The following is a 19304-nucleotide window of genomic DNA, read 5'->3' as shown; positions in this document are numbered from 1 at the left end:
TGTATGTATGTAGATACATATATTTACACTATGTGATTAGAAAAGGAGTACTTGGTATATGAAACAAAAATAGGAGTTTTAAAATATATCATTTCACTTGTGTAAACAAAGGAGTGTGTTAATTAATCAAGAAGCTCAGGCCTGGCCAGTGTGGCTCAGTCGTTGAGCATCAGCCCATGAACCAGGGGGTCATGGTTCAATTCCCAGTCAGAGCATATGCCCAGGTTACAGGCTGGATCCCCAGTAGGGGCGTGCAGGAGGCAGCCAATCAATGTCTTGATATTTCTCTCTCATTGACATTTCTATCTCTCTATCCCTCTCCCTTCCTCTCTCTAAACTCAATTATATATATATATATATATATATATATATATATATATATATATATATTAAAGAAGAAAGTCAGAATGATCTCCAAAAATATCACCTGGGCTCTTCCATCTCCCTCACCCCAGGTTTAAATGATGACTGGTAGTCATTGCCTTGAGAAGCCGGACTTTGTTTTCATGAGTCACAGATGGTACAACTCCATAGAAGTTTGCATCATCATTTATTCTACATATGGTTTCCACATTTTGTTTTGTTTTGTTTTTAAACTAGGAATATGGTATGACCATAGAATTCCAACCATCCTTTGGAAATATTCAATAGAATCTGAACTCACTTCGTCCTTAATACTGGGTGAAATTAGCTGTGATATGCTCATGATTGAAAGGTATATAGTCAGCAACTCCTGAAAACAAGCAGAGAGTAACAGAGGTCATCATGGTACATATAACCACCCCCACCTCCCAAAGGATCAGGCCATCGTTAGAGAAGTAAAATCATTGTAGAGCAAAATGGGTAGCTTGGTGAGTATGGAAGGAGCATTGAATTAAAATTTAGGGAGTCCTTGTTTGCAGGCTCTAGGTGACCATAGAGAGTATGTCTTTGGGCAAGCCCTTAAATTGTGTGAGCCTCATATATAAAATTGCACAAATAATATTTATCCTGGATTACAAATAATGAATATTAGGTGCCTAATATTGTACCAGACACATGATAAGTGTTCAATAAATGGTGGTTATTATCAAAATGATGTATTTAAGCCAGATTTAGAGCATTCAGGGCAGGAACTTATATTGACTTTTGATTTTGTTGAGAATTCTTGTCTTTTAGAGCAGGAAAGCTAAGATGGTGACAATACTCATGATCAGTTTTCAAGAAGCCCATCGTCAGAAAGAATGACAATCCAGACCCAAATCTTTTTGGATCTCTGAGGCCTTTCTGTTTACTATCCCTTCCTTCAAAGTAGAATAATAATTGGTACACATGAGAGTAAATCTGCTTAAGTCCTTAGGCAATTCTTGACATGAAGGTGGCAGGGAACTAATAACAATAAATTAGCATTTTTTAAACACATGCTTTGCAAAAGACATTGCACTTACTCATTTTAAACACATTATTGCTAATCCTCACAATAACCCAATAAATGTTTATTACTATTTCCATTTTGTGACTGTGGGAACCAGCTCAGAGAAGATTCATTACTTGCCTGATGCAACTATTAAATAAGAGAAAGAGCTTCTAATCAAGGCTCATATGACTCTAAGATCCTTATTAATATGCTTTGCTGCAATCCCACAAATTCCTGTTGGCCAGATTTTGTTAGTACATGATAGACTCAGAAAACATCTCTCTCATTGTCATCTTGGATATTGAAGCATCTTAACAGAGCCCCGTCTTGGCTCTGCTATGACTTTAGTTGGCTTCACATCTCTCTACGTGGTGACAATATCAGATTAACTAGGTAACGTCATCCTTAGACAAAACCATATACCCCTGCCCTTATAGGATATTTTAGTTTTTATGCTAACATTTTAAAGAATGTTAAAGTTTTGCTGAACTTGTTGATTTATTCATCCTTCTTTTCCCACACAAAATGCACATACAGATATTCTTTGGAGATTTAAAAACAAATGCCTACAGCAAAAGAAAGTGAAGAATGAATTTTGAGTGAAGCTGTGGTATACTAGTAAAGCACACTCTTCCTGGGCTTGACTCTCTGCTCTGTCGCACGCTAGCCATGTGCCTTTTTACAAGTCCCTTTCATGTCTCTAAGACTTAGTTTCTTTCTCTGTAAAAAGAGATTCACTAATACTAACAAAGTGGATGTATGAAACAAGAAAATGTAACATCTCTACACAAATGGTGATTATTCTATCCTTCATATTGTTTACCATTGGCTATGAATTCATTGTTTTCCATCTTTTCTTTTTGTCTCTATCACATTATTTGCTTTTTCCTTCTTCAGCTCTTATTGTTTTAAGTAGATTACTCCACTTTTCTTGTTCACTGGATATTTTCTCAGAAAGGAGTCAGGATTCTTGATTTTTAAAAAAAGCCTTTTAAAATAGCCACTCATTCTATCTATCTATCTATCTATCTATCTATCTATCTATCTATCTATCATCTATAATTTGTCTATCATTTATCAACCAGCTAACATGTATCTATATATTTATCTATTTTTCTATCCACCATCTATCATTTGTCTATCACTTACCAATCATCTATCATCTATCTATCTCTTAGTATTTACTGATCAAATGAATGAACTAATTAAATAAGGAAATTAAAGAATGTAGCCTTCAAACTATGGAGGAAATATCCCCATTTCTTCTATTCTCTAACCTTGATTCAAAGGTGTCTTGCCACTAAGGAACTGCCAATATGTCTTGTGATTCACATTTTCAGCAATATTGTTGATAGAAGAGACAATAGGGCCCCAGGATGTCATTGTGGTTTCAAATCTGTAAGAATAAAATCATATATATGATTAACACTTTAGGTCAGGCAATAAGGGGGTAAGATGAAGGGACAAAGGCATTTAAGTGCGTGAAAGATCAGATAAAATCATGTTTAAAAGAGAAAATATAAATGACTAATAAATATGAAATCAATTGGACTTACATGAAAGGATTTAAAAGATAACCATTAATAAGCAAATTAAATATGTAAATGTGCAACAATGGGCAAATACTAGTAATCAGGTAAGTGATAGAATGAATATCCAACATTATGTAATTTGCAGTTATGAAAACTGTATTTTCAACAATTTCCAGTGACATGAGAAAAGGCTTATGTAATAATGGTAAGTGAAAATGTGGGATACAAATTTTATATAAAATACTTACCCATCCCACATATATAGTGGATCACAACTATTTGTAATATTCATAGAAAAAAACACCTACAAAATTATAAAATCAGAAACAGTGATTATATTGTGGATGGACTATAGAGGTTTTGTTTCTTTTATGCTTTTTCTTCCTCAAAATTTCTACGATGTATATTTTTATTACATTCATAGTCTGAAAAGGAAAAATCAGTCAAAATTAAAGGTAAGCTCAGAGAAGTAAATTATATTCAGAGGGTTGTTTGAAAACTAAGTATTCTTGAGGTGCAATTTTTTCCCCTGACTTGTCTATAGAAGACAGAGAAGTTTAAGGGTTCAGATCTCAACTCTATTAATTACACGTTATATGACTTTAGGAATATTACTTAACCTCTTTGGGCCTAAATGGTTCTGTCTATAAAATGGGAATAAGCATAGAGGAAACAAAACCTCATTAGTTCATCCACAATATATTCACTGTTGCTGCTTTTTAATAATTTTGTAGGTGTTTTTTTCTATGCATATTACAAAGGGTCCTGGGTTTGATTCCAGTCAAGGGCATGTACCTCGGTTGCAGGCGCCTCTCCAGCCCAGGCCTTGGTCAGGGCTCTTGCAAGAGGCAACCAATCAATGTGTTTCTCTCACATTGATGTTTCTCTCTGTCTTTCCCTCTCTCTCCCACTTTCCCAAAAAATCAATGGAAAAATATCCTTGGGTGAGTATTAACAAAAAAACAAAAAACAAACAAACAAACAAACAAAAAGAACTGCACAGATATAATACTCTCAAAAAAACCAAAAGACATATCTAATTATGCCCTTGACTGGAATCAAACCCGGACCCTTTGTAATATGCATAAAAAAAAAACCCTACAAAATTATAAAAAGCAGCAACAGTGAATATATTGTGGATGAACTAAAGAGATTTTGTTTCCTCTATGCTTTTTCTTCCTCAAAATTTCTACTCTGTGTATTTTTTAAAAAATATATTTTATTGATTTTCTACAGAGAGGAAAGGAGAGGGACAGAGAGTTAGAAACATCGATGTGAGAGAAACATCAACCAGCTGCCTCTTGCACACCCCCTACCGGAGATGTGCCCGCAACCAATGTACATGCCCTTGACCGGAATCGAACCTAGGACCTTTCAGTCCACAGACTGACACTCTATCCACTGAGCCAAACCGGTTTCGGCAACTCTGTGTATTTTTATTACATTCATAGTCAGCAAAAGAAAAGTCAGTGGTCTGCAGGCCTATGCTCCATCCATTGAGTTAAACTGGCTAGGACTGTGCAGTTTTTTAACTTGGATCATCACCTCTACCCAATCTCTTTTGCCTATACTGTCCTCTTTTTCTAGAACTTCCTTTATACCTCCAAAAGCTTCCTGATGTTTCTCTTTCAAACACCCACAATTAAAAATATCTAGAGGAATTATGTTTCTCTCTCTTCCTGATACTCCTGTCAATTGTGCTGAAACTTCTTTCTCTTGACCTCCACATCCTGTACTCAGAGCCCTGTGACTCTTCCTTGCTATGAGTCCATTTATTCTAGAGGCAGTCTTCATCACTTTACAGCTTCATTACTGTAGTCTCTCATGCCCCAGCATTTAACATTTTACAACATGGCTTTTCATATTCAAAATCTTACAGTACTTCTCTGCAATATGAAGTCCAACCTCCTTAGCGTGGCATTTCAAGCTTTTTACAAAACCACCCAATCTATCCTTCCAGATTCAATTAAATCTCAAATTCTCTGCTCTAATCAAGCTGGCTTACTCATTGACCTTGAATTCCTTTCCCATTCCAGTCTTGAATTCTTTGTTCTAATCATTCCTTTCTCTAAATGCTACTCTCTCATATTTTCCTGGATGGTACTTATTCTTTGAATGTGGTCCAAAGCCACGAGCTTCTTGACTGTTCTAATCCACAATGGACTCTCTCTCCTTTGAATTCCTTTTTTAAAAATTCTATCATATATTGATTTGGATGATTTAATTTTTCACGAGAGATTGCAGGCTCTCAAGGGGCCATTTAAATAAAAATCTGGTCCTGACCAGTTTGGCTCAGTGGATAGAGCGTTGGCCTGTGGACTCAAGGGTCCCGGGTTCGATTCCGGTCAGGGGCATGTGCCTTGGTTGCGGGCACATACCCAGTGGTGGGTGTGCAGGAGGCAGCTGGTCGATGTTTCACTCTCATCGATGTTTCTAGCTCTCTGTCCCTCTCTCTTCCTCTCTGTAAAAAATCAATAAAATATATTAATAAATAAATAATAAATAAATAAATAAATAAATAAATAAAAATCTGTTCTATTATGAGAAGGAAAAAGAGTAAGTAAATGAAGGAAAGAGAGAGCAAAAATGGTAATTCAGGTTAGGCTCAGAAAGAATGGCGAATGCCACTTGTAGTGCTCACTTGAATGTGGAATTTTTGCGCTGTGCTTCTTCTAGGACCACAAGTAGCACAGACCCACTTTTCACACTAACATCTATGGTGAAATTGAAGAGCAGCTCCACTCCCCTCAGCTGGTTATTGATGGTGTATTTGACAGTGATGTTGGGTGCCATGGTGGGGACAGGACTAGGATGGTTGGGTAGAGTTGGATGTACCTCAGGATCTGTGAAGAGCGAAGAGGCCAAAATTGTTAACCACAATAAGGTTTGTATTAAAGGGGCAAAATCTCTGTTGTTGGAAACCTGTCCCTGTAAACATTTCATGAAATGGCAATGAGTTTGTAGAATGTTCACAATGAAGCTCTCATTTCCATTCTAGAGAACTGATTGTAGTTGAAGAACTGACAGATAGTTGTACAATGGACATTTATTTTGTTAAAAGAATTTGTAACTTGAAGGGAGGATTGAGAGCCCTAAGTCATGTATTTTACATGGCACTCATTGTTAAGTTGTATGTTTGTTGTTGTTGTTAACCCTAAGAATGGAAGTAAAGGTAGTACATTTTAGACTATTTAACAAAGTACCTGGGCAGCTATTGTGGAATCCTGGGAGGGAAATCCATTGTCACCTGGTTAAAGCTGAGAAATCACTAGGAAGAAGCCTAAAGTTAGGAGAATGTGGCTATATCTAGTATGATTGGGATTAGGTTATTTGATTATAGATTCTGCTCTGAGATAGACAAGGGGTTTATTAATCTCTGCTTATCTTAGGAAGCCCATACGACATAACATGAATAATAATTTATTTTAGTATTTGAGTAGAAAGAAGAGTTGGAGGAATCTAAATCCAAAGACTAGTTATGTCTGGAGTGATATAATTTTTATGCAGGACTTCCAGTTTCTAAATGCATATTTCTGCATTGTATCTCTGTATTATATTTGTAATCAGGCAAAATAAGGATATTTCAAATAAAAAGGTTGTGTGTCAGGGTTCTACCCCATCCATTTGGTGTGCTTTGAGCACCAAGGGTTCATATTTAGAGCTTCAAAGCTTGCCTGAAATGTCAACTCTGTTCTTTTCCTAAGCCTCCCAGATGAAGTCAGTGATTGGTTACACTTTCTTTGCTTTTGCGCTATATATGTCTTCTATTTCTATTTAATAATTACTTCATTCCTCCAAATATTGTAGTTTTTGTCTACATATTTGTCAGCTGGATTTGTGCAGAGAAGATATGATAAAATAGTGCATATTTGGTACATTTGTCAAATGAATGAAGTGATATGCTATTTGATTGTTAGGACCATGGATCCTCCCTCTCTATTTCACAAAATGCTTTACTCACAGTAGGCTATCACTAAATGTGTGTTGAATGAAGTGGACATGAGGACTGAATTCTGAGTGCAGGATGGTATATGGCTGTGTGTTATCACACAACTCTTGAGGATTGGAAGCCAGATGTGGTTCTGCCTACATGGAAGTAATGGACATAAAAAAGCCTATATGCCACTTAAAATTGAACCCACATAACATTCCTGATATAAGTTGCCAGTTTATGACATGAGGAAAGACAGATGTTAAGAGTTCTTACCAGGGCTGCAAGACGTGTGAGGCACATCTAGGTATGTCTTCCCTTTCAGGGAAGGGAGGATTTGGGCAATGGACATGGGGTTGTGAAATTTTCCCAGTTTAATCTCATTAAGTACTGCATCCATAGTCTTCTTGCAGTTCCATTCCTTGTTAGATTGCTTAGGTGTCACGGAGAGAGCCTGGAAAACACACACACACACACACACACACACACACACACAGAGACAGAGACAGAGACAGAGAGAGACAGAGACAGAGATAGAGATAGAGAGAGAGAGATTAGGCTTGTCTTATAAGGGATACACTTGATTGTTAATCTCTTTGATCACCCAGAGTCCAAACTGAAGCTGCATAGGAACATCTGTCTTGTTCACTGCTGCATCCCCACCATTTAGCTCAGTGTCTGTCACATACTAGACACACACTTAGATTCTGGGAACACTATTAGGGCTGCTGTATTTACTAACAGTTCTTGCATAGAGAATGAGGGCGAGAGCTGGGCAAAGCAAGCTCCAGGGGAGCTTCAGTCTTGGACATCCAAACATAGTAGACCTCTTTTGATTTGTGTTGTCCTGCACACCCTTTGGTGTACTCCCCCCACACTTTTGATCATGTTGGGACTGTCACCCAGAGGCTCCACCACCCTTGCCAGTGGTGGACTCATGTACTGTGCTGGGATAATTATGGAATGTCATCCTCTTAGTGACAGTGATTGGTGGACACATGCACTAATCAAAGTTCTTCCCTGATAAACAGATATCGAGAGAAGCATTTTGTTTCCCTATTGAGGTTATTTAACTGGTATCAACTAAGTAAGCATTGAGTTGTTAGTTACCATCTTCTTCGGCCACTTGGAAGAAGCCAAGGAGCAGTAAAGAATGGCAAAAACCAGGGCTGAGACATGAAAAAAAGAGTGGTTCCTGATATCATGATTGGAGCCCTTTATTTTGATGAATTCTGAAATCACCTAATCCATCCTTGGATGCCGGGATTCTTGTCCCAGCCTTACAAAGGGTTCAGCATTCTGGAGAAAGGGGCTGATGCGTAGATTAAGAAGTCCAAAGACAAAAGATAATTTTGAAAGGCATTGGGGGTCAGAGGATCTTCAGCTAAAGGAACTGAAGACTACTTCCTCCACTCAGGACTCTGCTTTTATTAACACAATTTGTCCTAAGGCAAGGTGGAGACGTACACTTCAAAGGGTAGGGTATCAAAGGGTATTGCCAGGTTGGGGAATAGCCTACAGCTGTTCAGGTGTTTGGCCAACAGGAGGCAATAAAATGCCCTGAGCTGTCTGGCAGCAAACAAAAACCTATTCAGGTTTGGGGAAAGTGCCATTTAGCCATTCCAACAGGTAAACTACATATGTGGCTCACTCTTGTTGAGCCCACCAAGCTTCACCAACGTTTTGATGAAACTCTTGTAATTATTACATGCCGGAATTGGTTCCTGGCACTTGGACATCCCAGTTTATGTGAAATAGTAAGTTACCACTTCATTACCACTTCCCTCCCTTTAGGATTGTGCTGGCCATGGTCACCAGAGCTTGTTAATGGACTGAAATTGCTGATGATCAGTTTACCTGAAGCTTGAGATGGGAAATGGGAGAAGGGAGAAAGGTGTCATAAATGGCTCTGTGAGGCATTAGTATGAGTAATTAAATAGTTTGGAAAGGTACAACCATCACTGTTAACCTCATCAACCATGAGCCATGGCTCTTTATAGGGCAGTTTGGTTTAGGCATCCCATGGGTACTCCTCACCAACCTTATCTTGTTCACTTTCCATATTCAACTCTCAAATCCCACTAAGTGAGATGGAGCCTCTTGGGATAAACTACCAACACCAATACTATAGAGAGGAGTAACAATGTGAGAATTCATCAATAACTTTGCATGAGGAAGGTCAGATCCTTTTCAATTTAAGTTTCCATTAGAAGAGCCTTGAAAGCATAAGCATATTGATGGAAGAAAGAAGAAAAATTCTGGAACAGAGAAAATGTCTCATGAGTGCCTTTGGGAAGCAATGTGGGTGGCTCAGGCCATTGAAGGGTACTGATACCCTGGAAGAAGGTGAGTGAGGGCTGAATCAGAAGCTCAAAGTCACCACTCTTCTGCTGGGATAAACCACCAACAATTATTGCACACCACATTGTGCCTGTGATTTTTTTTAATACCTTTGCAACCTTGTTATTATGAGGAAAAATAAAATTCAGATAAATTCAATATTTGCTAAAGTGGTGGCAGATTTAAACCCAAGTTATTGTAGCTCCCAAGGCCTTTGGTGTTTTTTTTATACTAGAACATTTTAGATTAGAAAAAGGTTATATATTTTGATTCAACTCCAAAATTGGGCCAAAAGTGAGGCAGGAGAAGGCTTTTTATCATAACTGACAATAAATTCACATAACCTGTTATCTGTATATGGATGCAGTCTTGCCTTTTCATAGAAATAGCTTTAATAATTCTCAGGAACAGTTTATCAGATTGTACCTTGCAGGTGATAAAATCCCAAACAGAATTCATAAACCAAATTAGCCATAACAAAACACTTCTCTGTCTTACGTTAGGTGAAACAAGTTTATTTTAAGTGAATCATAACTAAAACACATTTTCTATCCCTTTGCACTGCTTTTGTTCTTCCACAAAGCTTTCTAGACCTGAGCCCAGGGATTGGTCTCATATGTTTCAGCCATGGTAACAAACAACATTTTGTTGCACAGCAAATTCCATTGACATAGAGACTGAGTATTTTTGAGACTTTGAAGCACAAACTTTTTAGCTTGGAATAGAGGATTTGGCCATAGAAGACCCTTTAGTTTCTGATTCTAGTTGCTTATCTCTTCCCATTATCATTGGTGTGCTTTCCATGGGAGGATGCTGCCTTAATCAACCCTAATCAAGCAGCATGTGATGTAATCCAAGTCCAGGAATCTATACAAGGGAAGTATAGTATGGACTTGGTTACCTGACACATGTGGCTCCACCATTTATTAGAGCTCTTTGTGAGATGAAAATCAGTTCAAGATTGAAATAAAGCTTGACAAAGATTTGATGTGAGCCTTGAAAGCATTAGCATATTTATTAGATTATTTTAATTAATCATTTTGAATACAAGCCTGTCCCTTTTTTTGGATTGAGATAAAGGGCTGAAAAAAGAACACTTGATAGGCAAGGTGGAATTAGAAAGCTCAATATTTTTTTGAGAACCTATTTTAATATCCTTATTTTTATACATAAAATTTCCCTTAGTCTATAATTATTATGAACAAACTGTTCATTATTAATAATAAATAATTTTCTTGGATTTATTTGTTTTGTTTTTATTTACCCAAGGAAGGGAAAAGAGTTCATGTAGATTTTTCACACTTTCCCCTGGAAGAGGGTGAGGGAGGAATTAACACTTACCAGCATTTTACCAGTAGAGAAACTGAGGCACAGGCACCACAAGGAATCTATCTTAGGTCACACTAGTTGGTCTTTCCCAGAGACTTTAGAAGAAACCTGGTCTCTTGATCCTACAATCCAGTCTTATTGGCATGGACCCAATGAAGAGCATCATTAATATGTTTACCTGCATGGCAAGGCCAGTACTGTAGATGTCCCCAATGATTCCATTGTCTTTGATCCTCATGCTGATATCCTCCACAGCATCTTTTAGTACCTGACCGAATAGGGTTCTGTAACCTTCCTCTGATCCTACAGGGATCTTGTTGTACATACAGGTCAGAGCCAAGGTCACCATTGCTCCAGTGTCTGTGAATCATAGGGGGATAAGACAACCACCACCACAACAATATAAACAACTAACATTTATCTGCATATGGATAACTTACTGCATACTAGGTACATTATCTCCTTTACTCTTCAGAACAACCTGTGAAATAGAACCTATACTTATATCCATTTAAGGAATGAGAAATGGAATCCCAGAGAGGTTAAATAACTGCCCAAGCCCACACAGCTAGAAGGTATAGACAGGCAGTCTATTCACTCCCACTACTCTAATCCCAATATTTATCTTTCAAAAATGCCACTGGTTCTCAAAGGCCTAGCCATCACCATGTCTCCTTAAAGCAGTGGTTCTTAACCTTCCTAATGCCGAGACCCTTTAATACAGTTCCTCATGTTGTGGTGACCCCCAACCATAAAATTATTTATGACCCACAGGTTGAGAACCGCTGCTGTAGAGCCTAAGACCATCGGAAAACACAGATATTTACATTATGATTCATTAACAGTAGCAAAATTACAGTTATGAAGTAGCAACGAAAATAATTTTATGGTTGGGGGTCACCACAACATGAGGAACTGTATTAAAGGGTTGCGGCATTAGGAAGGTTGAGAACCACTGCCTTAAAGCCTTCTCTGGTCATCTCAGCACAACAAGTGCACTCTCTTTTCTGAAATAACATTCATTGTTTGTACTTGTTTTGCAATCTTAGCACTCTCTGCTGTTTTGTTGTTACTGTGCTCCGTGAACTCCTGGATAGTGTGAGCTTAGCACCCCTTATAGGCCCAGGACAGGGGATTTTCCATTATTTCCACAGGAAAACATGAATGGACTGAATTAGCCAGCTCTGGCCTGACAAGACCAGAATGAATAAAAGACTTGCCAGATGGCATCTTTTCTTTTATTGATCTTCCCTCCCTACCCCAATCTCTACCATAAAGTTGCATGACCTCATTAGAGGTGACAGAATTGTTGAAACTAATGTTGTAAAAAATGTCCAGATGCTCCAGATGGTAATCAGAGGCCAATCTGTTCTTTACCCATAGTGAGGGGACTAGAGTAAATATCTACCTGCTCGTTGGCCTGAACGACCCTAAAACAAGAGAGGTTGCTGATGAGGCATGTATAAGGGCGTAAAAACCTGAGTTAACGCCTTTGCTTAGAGAGTGGCCGAGGAGAAAAATGATAATGAATGAGGGGCATTCTACAGAGAAGGGATCATTAGATGCAGAAGGGTGGGCCCAAGAAGGAAATAGTGTTATAGAGGAAAGGCTTTCATTCACAAGCAGCCATGTTTAGAGAATGAAGGGACAAGACGGTTCCACTGTGTCCTTGAAGGGGAGCACAGTGGGCTTAGGGTTCAGAAAGTAGCTATTTAATAGACAGAGCATATTTGGATTTCTAAGGAGCATTGAGAAGAATAGAATGTGGAAGAATCACTAGTGATAAAAGAGAGGGTTCAGGGTAGAGCTGAGTCTAGATGTAGATTTAATAATTTGCCTGGGAACAAACCTGACCTGGGTGACATGTTTATTTCTCCCACTGGAGATTCTGTAACCGCCAGACATTTCAAGTATTGTCTAGGTTTTACCATCTACCTTTCATTTATCCCTTAATTCACATGTCCAACAAATATTTGTTAAATACTCCCCTCTACAGACATTTTCATGATCCCCAGCTCCACCCCCTCCTACTTTCCCTCTAGCCCCACCATTCAGTGCCCTCAATGTTCCCAGTTCAGGGCAGTTTGAAAGTGGCAACCAACTCACCTACATTGAAGGGAGAGGAATTGGCCAGCAGGGTCTTGGCAAAACGGGCTGCTATTGGTAAGGTTGTCTCAGGGTTCTTCTGGCACAATGCCAAGATCGCCAGACTGGGCCCATAGAAGCTTGAAGCCTCAGCGTTGGGGCCTTGGGAGAGGATAGAGGGCCTATGTAAGACTAACTTTCACCACAATGAGGACATTTGTGAGATAAGAAATGCCAAACCTTTTTAATAGACATTGCTAGAAAACCTGTCCAAAAAGAAAGATACCATATTGGCTAAAGATCCTATCTATATTTCTCTGGCATGAGAATGGAGTAAAAGGGTTGGTGCTGTCTCCAGCCAGGTGATGGCATGGTAGGGCTGTGGCCACTGGTCCTTTCTGGTTCATTTTGGATTGGAAGTGAGTAACTCATCTATGGAATTAGCAGAGGGAACCTGAGTGCAGATACCTTTTCTCTTTCCTAACTTTCCACTTCTTTCTAGGTGTAAAATTCTCAGTAAGGACCATTTACCTCACTCTACTCTCCCTTCCGACGAGGTCTTACTTGAAGGTGTCCAGGTCTCCATTTGTCTCTGTAGAGTGGATACTTTATTCCCAGGGTCTCGGCAGGAGGAGGTGAGGGCCATGATGGTGAGTGCGAGCTGACCAATGGTCATATCTGCATAGCAGAGAACAAAATAGTTAAAGGTATTTTCAGGCAAGAGAAAGCACCAGGGGCCAGAGCTGAACTCTCTGCTTCTTTCCAGATCATTTTGAATTTTTAAAATAGTGTGATTTTTTTTTAAATATTCTTTTTTAAAAAAATACATTTTATTGATTTTTTTACAGAGAGGAAGAGAGAGGGAGAGAGAGTTAGAAACATCGATGAGAGAGAGACATCGATCAGCTGCCTTTTGCACACCCCCTACTGGGGATGTGCCTGCAACCAAGGTACATGCCCTTGATCAGAATCGAACCTGGGACCCTTGAGTCCGCAGGCCGATGCTCTATCCACTGAGCCAAACCGGTTTTGGCTAAAATAGTGTGATTTTTAAAAATCTGTCTTAATTCTTAAGGAAAGAAGTATGGAAAAAATACTCAAGGAACATTTAATCCAGTGGCCTCTATGTGACTTGAGAACTCTACCAAGAATCCACAGTGTTTGTTTAGAAAAGCAGCAAGAACTCCCATACAAATTCACATATGAAAATTTATAATTGCAAAATAATTTTTAAAAATATATTTTTCTTGATTTCAGAGAGGAAGGGAAAGGGAGAGATAGATAGAAATATCAATGATGAGAGAGAATCATTGATCAGCTGCCTCCTATACGCCCCACACTGGGGATCGAGCCCACAACCTGGGCATGTGCCCTGACTGGGAATTGAATTGTGACTTCCTGGTTCATAGGTCAATGCCCAACCACTGAGCCACACTGGCCAGGTGCAAAATAATTTTAACTTTATTTTTTAACTTGAGATTCAAGGCAACTCCTGTGAGAGAGCAGAACAGATATTTGATTATTATTATCCTTGTTGTGATTACTATTAGTGTTATTTTTATTAGAATCATCTGCATTTTGCAAATGAGGAAAATGAGCTTAAGCAGGATAGAGAGAGACTGTTCAAGGTCAGGGTTAATAAGTGGCAGAGCCAGAACTAGAAGCCCACTGTTTTTCCATTCTAGAGCTCCTTCTGCATTAGTGCGCTCCTCTATGAATGTCCCGACTTCATACACAGATCTTTCCATGTGTTTTCCAGATATGTTGGGAAAGGTGTTTGGGAGATTTAGATATATTCAGAGGCCACATTGGGGTTGGGGATTGGGAGTTGAGATCTGGGGTAGTGAACAGTGTGCAGGATTCAGGGAGCATGTGGATGGAGAGTCTTGGACTTCTCACCAGCTGTGTCAATGGCCATGAGCTGGCGAGTCAGGAGCTTCTGGGCCTCCAGGTTGTAGGGTCCAACCAGGTTCATGGCAATCAGGACGCTGGGGTTGGGGTAGATTGAGTTGGTCACAGAGTTCTCCATAAGCACTTGCATACTGTTAACCAAGGGCTCCTGTGCTGGGGGAACAACTGAGAAGAGACACACCATTTACAAAACCCCTCACCCTCATTCCCTCTTCCCAGAAACATGTTCCCTGGGTCTTTTAGGAGAAGACAGAATTAGCATTTCAATCATCAGTGATGCTTCTCAGGGCTAATTACTAAAGAGAAATGGAGAAAACATTGAGATTTTCTTCTGAGGCCAATTAGTCCCTGTATCTTGTCCAATACTTTTTATCTTTTAAGAAAGTGATTTCTTATTTAACAACTTCAAGCAATATGGCTCATGGACACATTATTTCTAGCACATTCCCCCCAAATCACTGTTTTTCTTGCATCCATTTTTTAAAAAAAATCTCATTTTGTAATGACAAATTAAAGATTTGCAATATGACTTAGTGAGTACCCAAAAGGGATCTAGTAGAGGTACCTGATAAGAACAGTTACTCACTGGGTGTGCCATCATTCCTGAAACAGTATTTCAATCTCTCTTTATATGAAATCCATAGATTTGTCTCTTAAAGAACTTTCACTATTAAGTCAGGAAAGATGAACCACACACGCCCACCATGGATCACCCATTTTGGAGCTCTTATAGTGATTGCTTTTTTAACCACTTTCTTATCAGCAAACCGGTATCTGAGGTTTCCGCCTGTCCCTTGGGTATCTGCTTCCCTGACATAATCGTGAAACACACTATACTTACAGCATGAGCTTCGAGTCTGGGTGCTGGTCCCAGCCAAAGCCCAAAGAAGGTTCAGGAGGTAAAGGGTAAACCAGGCCATCCCTATCTCTCCTGTTCTGTCCACGTCTCCTGTGAAAAAAATCCCAGTGTCATTAAGTGGAGTACTTCTCTACTTTCTCTTATATAAGCTTCTCTTTATGGAAAGTCTGCCCTCCACCCCCATCCCAGTCACTCCTAATGACCTCTGCTGACCTCTCTCTCCCGATAGAACTATTCCCATTTGCTTATCTATGTTTACCTACTATAGACCTTCCAAGGTGTCTGAAGGTGACTTCTAGGTAGCACAGTCATATGAGAAATTTGGGCTGCGTGTGCAGTGAAGGCAATGACAAAGTGCCCTTTAGCCAAATCCTGGGTCTTTACACTGGGAGTATGGCTAAAGACTGAGATAAATGAGACCTCCTCCCAGGGTTACTCCCTGTCAGACCACCGGGTCTAACTGCAGCCACTTCATTGAGTTCTGTGTGGTTCCGAAGGTAACACTTCACTTCATGGTCTGAGGTATGTGCTTTACCATATGCCCTTTGAGGCTCTCTCTCTACCATATGCCAGGTGAAGTCTGGCTTTATGTAATCAATGAAGTTGACATGACCTGGATTCCAGTCTAGGCTCTTTGAAGTTGTTTGACTTTAGGCAGGCAATGGACCTGCTTCCCAGAAATTTCGTTTGACTTCTCTTTCCTTATCTGGGGATGAAAATATTTTTCAGATGTTATCTTTCTAAGTAAGTAATTAGAAAATGTGAGATCTATGCACTGTATTAAATGTTAAGTATATACAGGTGTGGGCAAAAGTAAGTACAGAACTTTGTGCCAAAGTGTGCTTGAGTATAGCAAATAGACTACAAATATTCTCATGGCAGCTCCCTCACTTCTGTCATGTCTCTGCTCAGAGGTCAGCTTTTAGAGTGGTTTTACCGAACCACTGTATATAAGACATGCTCACCCACCGACCCCCACTGTGCACCTTACCTGTATCACTTCTCACCTTCTGTCACACTATGTGTGCAGTTTATTTATTGTCTGTCACCTTCCAACTAGAGTGTCTGCTCCAAGGGGCTTTGTCTATTTTGTTCACAGCTCTGTCCCCAGCATTTGAGATATTACCTAGCTCACAGTAGGTACCACTTGAATACCTTTAGAATGAGTGAATTAATGAACAAATATAAGACGGGTTATAAACCATATTTTTTGTTTTTGGGGAATGTTAGTGGTTTTGTGAGGTGAGAGCACAGGGTACATGTTGGGGTATGCTAGAAAGCTTCTAGCATGGCCCCATGTTCCCAGCTCCTGGTACGTGCCCTCGCATAACCCCATTCTCTGGAGTGTGGGCTGGCCTCGTCTCTAATGAATATAATATAGCAAAAGTAATGGGATGAGGTTACAAAAGACCAGCTTCCTTCTCACTTGCAGTCTCTCTCTGGCTCTTCTCATTTTTTGCTCTGATAAAGCTATCTGTCATATTATAAGCTGCCTTGGGGAAAAACCAGGTGTCGAAAACTGAGAGAAGGTTCCAGCCAACAGCCGAGGAGGGAGGAACCCTGCCAATGACCATGCAATTCTTATTTAATTATTCCAATTGGCTCAATCAACAAGTCAACCGTTATGCCACTCTGCTTCCTAGTGTTATTAGCAGTCAAGCTTTGAGATGAAGGAGGCACCAGGTGGCATCTTGACTTCAGCCTTGTCAGAGACCCTGAGCCTGAGGACCCAGTTAAGCCTTCCCTTGGATTTCTGACTCACAGAAACTGTGAGATAAGAAATGTTGTTTTAAGCCATTGAGTTTTAGGGTAACTCATTATGCAGCAATATATAATTGATACATGGCCTATGTGGGTTATGAGACCAGAAAGACAGTTTGGCTCTGCGTTGTGGAGGGCCTTGTATGCCATGTGAGGGAGTATAGACAGAATAATAGCCACTCGAGATGCCCATATCCTAATCCCTGGGACTGGTGAATGTGTTGGGTTACCCGGTAAAGGGAATTAAGGTTGCACATGGAATTAAGGTTGCTAATAAACTGACTTTAAGATAGTAAGATTATCTGGGTTTATCTGAGTGGGCCCAAAGTAATCACAGCAGTTCTTATGAGTGGAAGAGTGAGGCAGGAGAATTAGAGTCAGAGAAGGTGATGTGATGATGAAAGCAGAGGTTGGAAGGATCCAGTTGCTGACTTTGAAAGTGGAGGGAATGTGAGCCTAGGAATGCAGGCATCTTCCCAAACCTGGAAAGGCAAGGAAATAGATTCTCCCCTAGAAACTCTAGAAGAACATAGCTCTTTCAAAACTTTGATTTCAGACCAGTGAGATCCATTTCAGACATCTGACCTCCAGAACTATATGATAATAAATTTGTCTTGTTTTAAGCCAATAAATTTGTGGTAATTAGTTACAGCAGCAATAAGAATCTAATACAGAAATAGGAACCCAGCATATTGTTGACCTTGAGTTCCAGAGCCTGTGTATGACCATCCTGAGAGAATCCACACACGCTGAGGTGCCCACTCTTTAAACATACACTTCCTTATAAATTACCTCTTCTGGCCATGGTTACTGCAGAGTGATTATGACACAGTTGCTTCACTTAGCAAATAACTTGCCGACAGGAAACCATAGGCCATACATTACTTCACTACATGGTATGTTTTGACAGTTCTTGGTTAGTTATCGACTGGGCTTATTTATTTATTTGTTTTTTTCCTGTGCCTAATTTCCTGGTATCAAAGCACCCAGACTCCCTCTCTGGACATTTTAAAGGTTTATTTGGATTGATTATTCTTTGCTGTGGCAGCAGATGGAAGTTTGTCCCCTCAGACAATATGTAGGTTTTATAATAGTCCCAAGACTTAGGTGTTTCTGAGAATGCAAGTGAGGCTAGAGCTAGGTTTCACCAGTCCATGTTAGTGGACTGGTAAGGAAATGTGATTCCATTAACTTCTGGCTATCTCTGAGATTAAAGGAGTTTCTACCATATGGCAGTGTTAATACCTACTATTTAGAGATCACTGGCTGGAGAAACTCAGCTCTCTTTGTTCAAAATGAATGCTAATAACATTAGGAAGCATAATGTGAGACTTGATGCTTGAGCCAATCAGAATAATTAAATAAGAATTATAAAGGAAATAAGGAAATGACTTTTTAATGCTGAGAGAGAGAGAGAGAGAGAGAGAGAGAGAGAGAGAGAGAGAGAGATTTCAAAGGGACATCCAGTATTCCAGCCTTGTTGTATTGAGATTCAATTTCATTGGTCAATTTTCATTGGTCAATTACAGGGTCAGTACTTTCTGTTATTTTGACATATTCGTGTCTATGTTTTTTGCTTAAGCTTCCCTGTTTTTCCTTATGGGCAAAATAGACCATTTTCCCAGGATAGTCTTAGCTCTTAATCTGTTTTTTCAAATGTAATTATTAATAGTGTTCACTGTCACTCTTTATAGTGTCATGGCTGGATGATAAACTGTATGGTCACACATTTTATTATGGACAGTAATGCCAGTTCTAACATTTTGCATATCTGCCGCTTTAAACCATTATACTTCAATTTACCATAGGTTGTACAAACAGATCTGAGAGCTGCTGCCCCAAGCTAACAGCCCCAAACCAGTGACCTCTGGGTTCATAGTTCAATGCTCAATCACTGAGCCACACTGGCTGGACACTATGATTCAAATTTTTTTTTTAAGTGAGTTCTGCTGAAATGAACATCAGAGGTGATTTTTTTTGGCAGGTCTCTTTAAAATATATATATTATTGATTTCAGAGAGGAAGGGAAAGGGAGAGATATAAGAAACATCACTGAGAGAGAGAATAATTGATTGGCTGCCTCCTGCACGTACCACACTGGGGATCGAGCCTGAAACCTGGGCATATGCCCTGACTGGGAATCAAATAATGACCTCCTGG

General features: G+C 39.5%; 2 protein-coding genes across 5 annotated transcripts in view; one reads left to right on the top strand and one right to left on the bottom strand.

Annotated features, from left to right (window-relative positions):
* Nucleotides 1-19304, top strand: part of LOC103292676 (syntaxin-3) — a 117276-nt gene that overhangs the window by 55922 nt on the left and 42050 nt on the right. The window lies entirely within an intron of this gene.
* On the bottom strand, nt 672-17890 carry CBLIF (cobalamin binding intrinsic factor). Its single transcript, XM_008148917.3, has 10 exons — nt 17845-17890; nt 15366-15473; nt 14513-14689; nt 13178-13291; nt 12635-12775; nt 10707-10888; nt 7136-7313; nt 5570-5771; nt 2674-2792; nt 672-733 (listed from the first exon to the last, which is right to left on the bottom strand). Exons 2-10 carry the CDS (start codon nt 15442-15444, stop codon nt 672-674), a joined length of 1254 nt encoding a protein of 417 aa, XP_008147139.2. The 5' UTR covers nt 15445-15473; nt 17845-17890.

Source organism: Eptesicus fuscus, chromosome 13 (assembly GCF_027574615.1).
Source record: "Eptesicus fuscus isolate TK198812 chromosome 13, DD_ASM_mEF_20220401, whole genome shotgun sequence".
Classification (NCBI taxonomy): Eukaryota; Metazoa; Chordata; class Mammalia; order Chiroptera; family Vespertilionidae; genus Eptesicus; species Eptesicus fuscus.
This window is presented reverse-complemented; position numbering and strand designations above follow the sequence as displayed.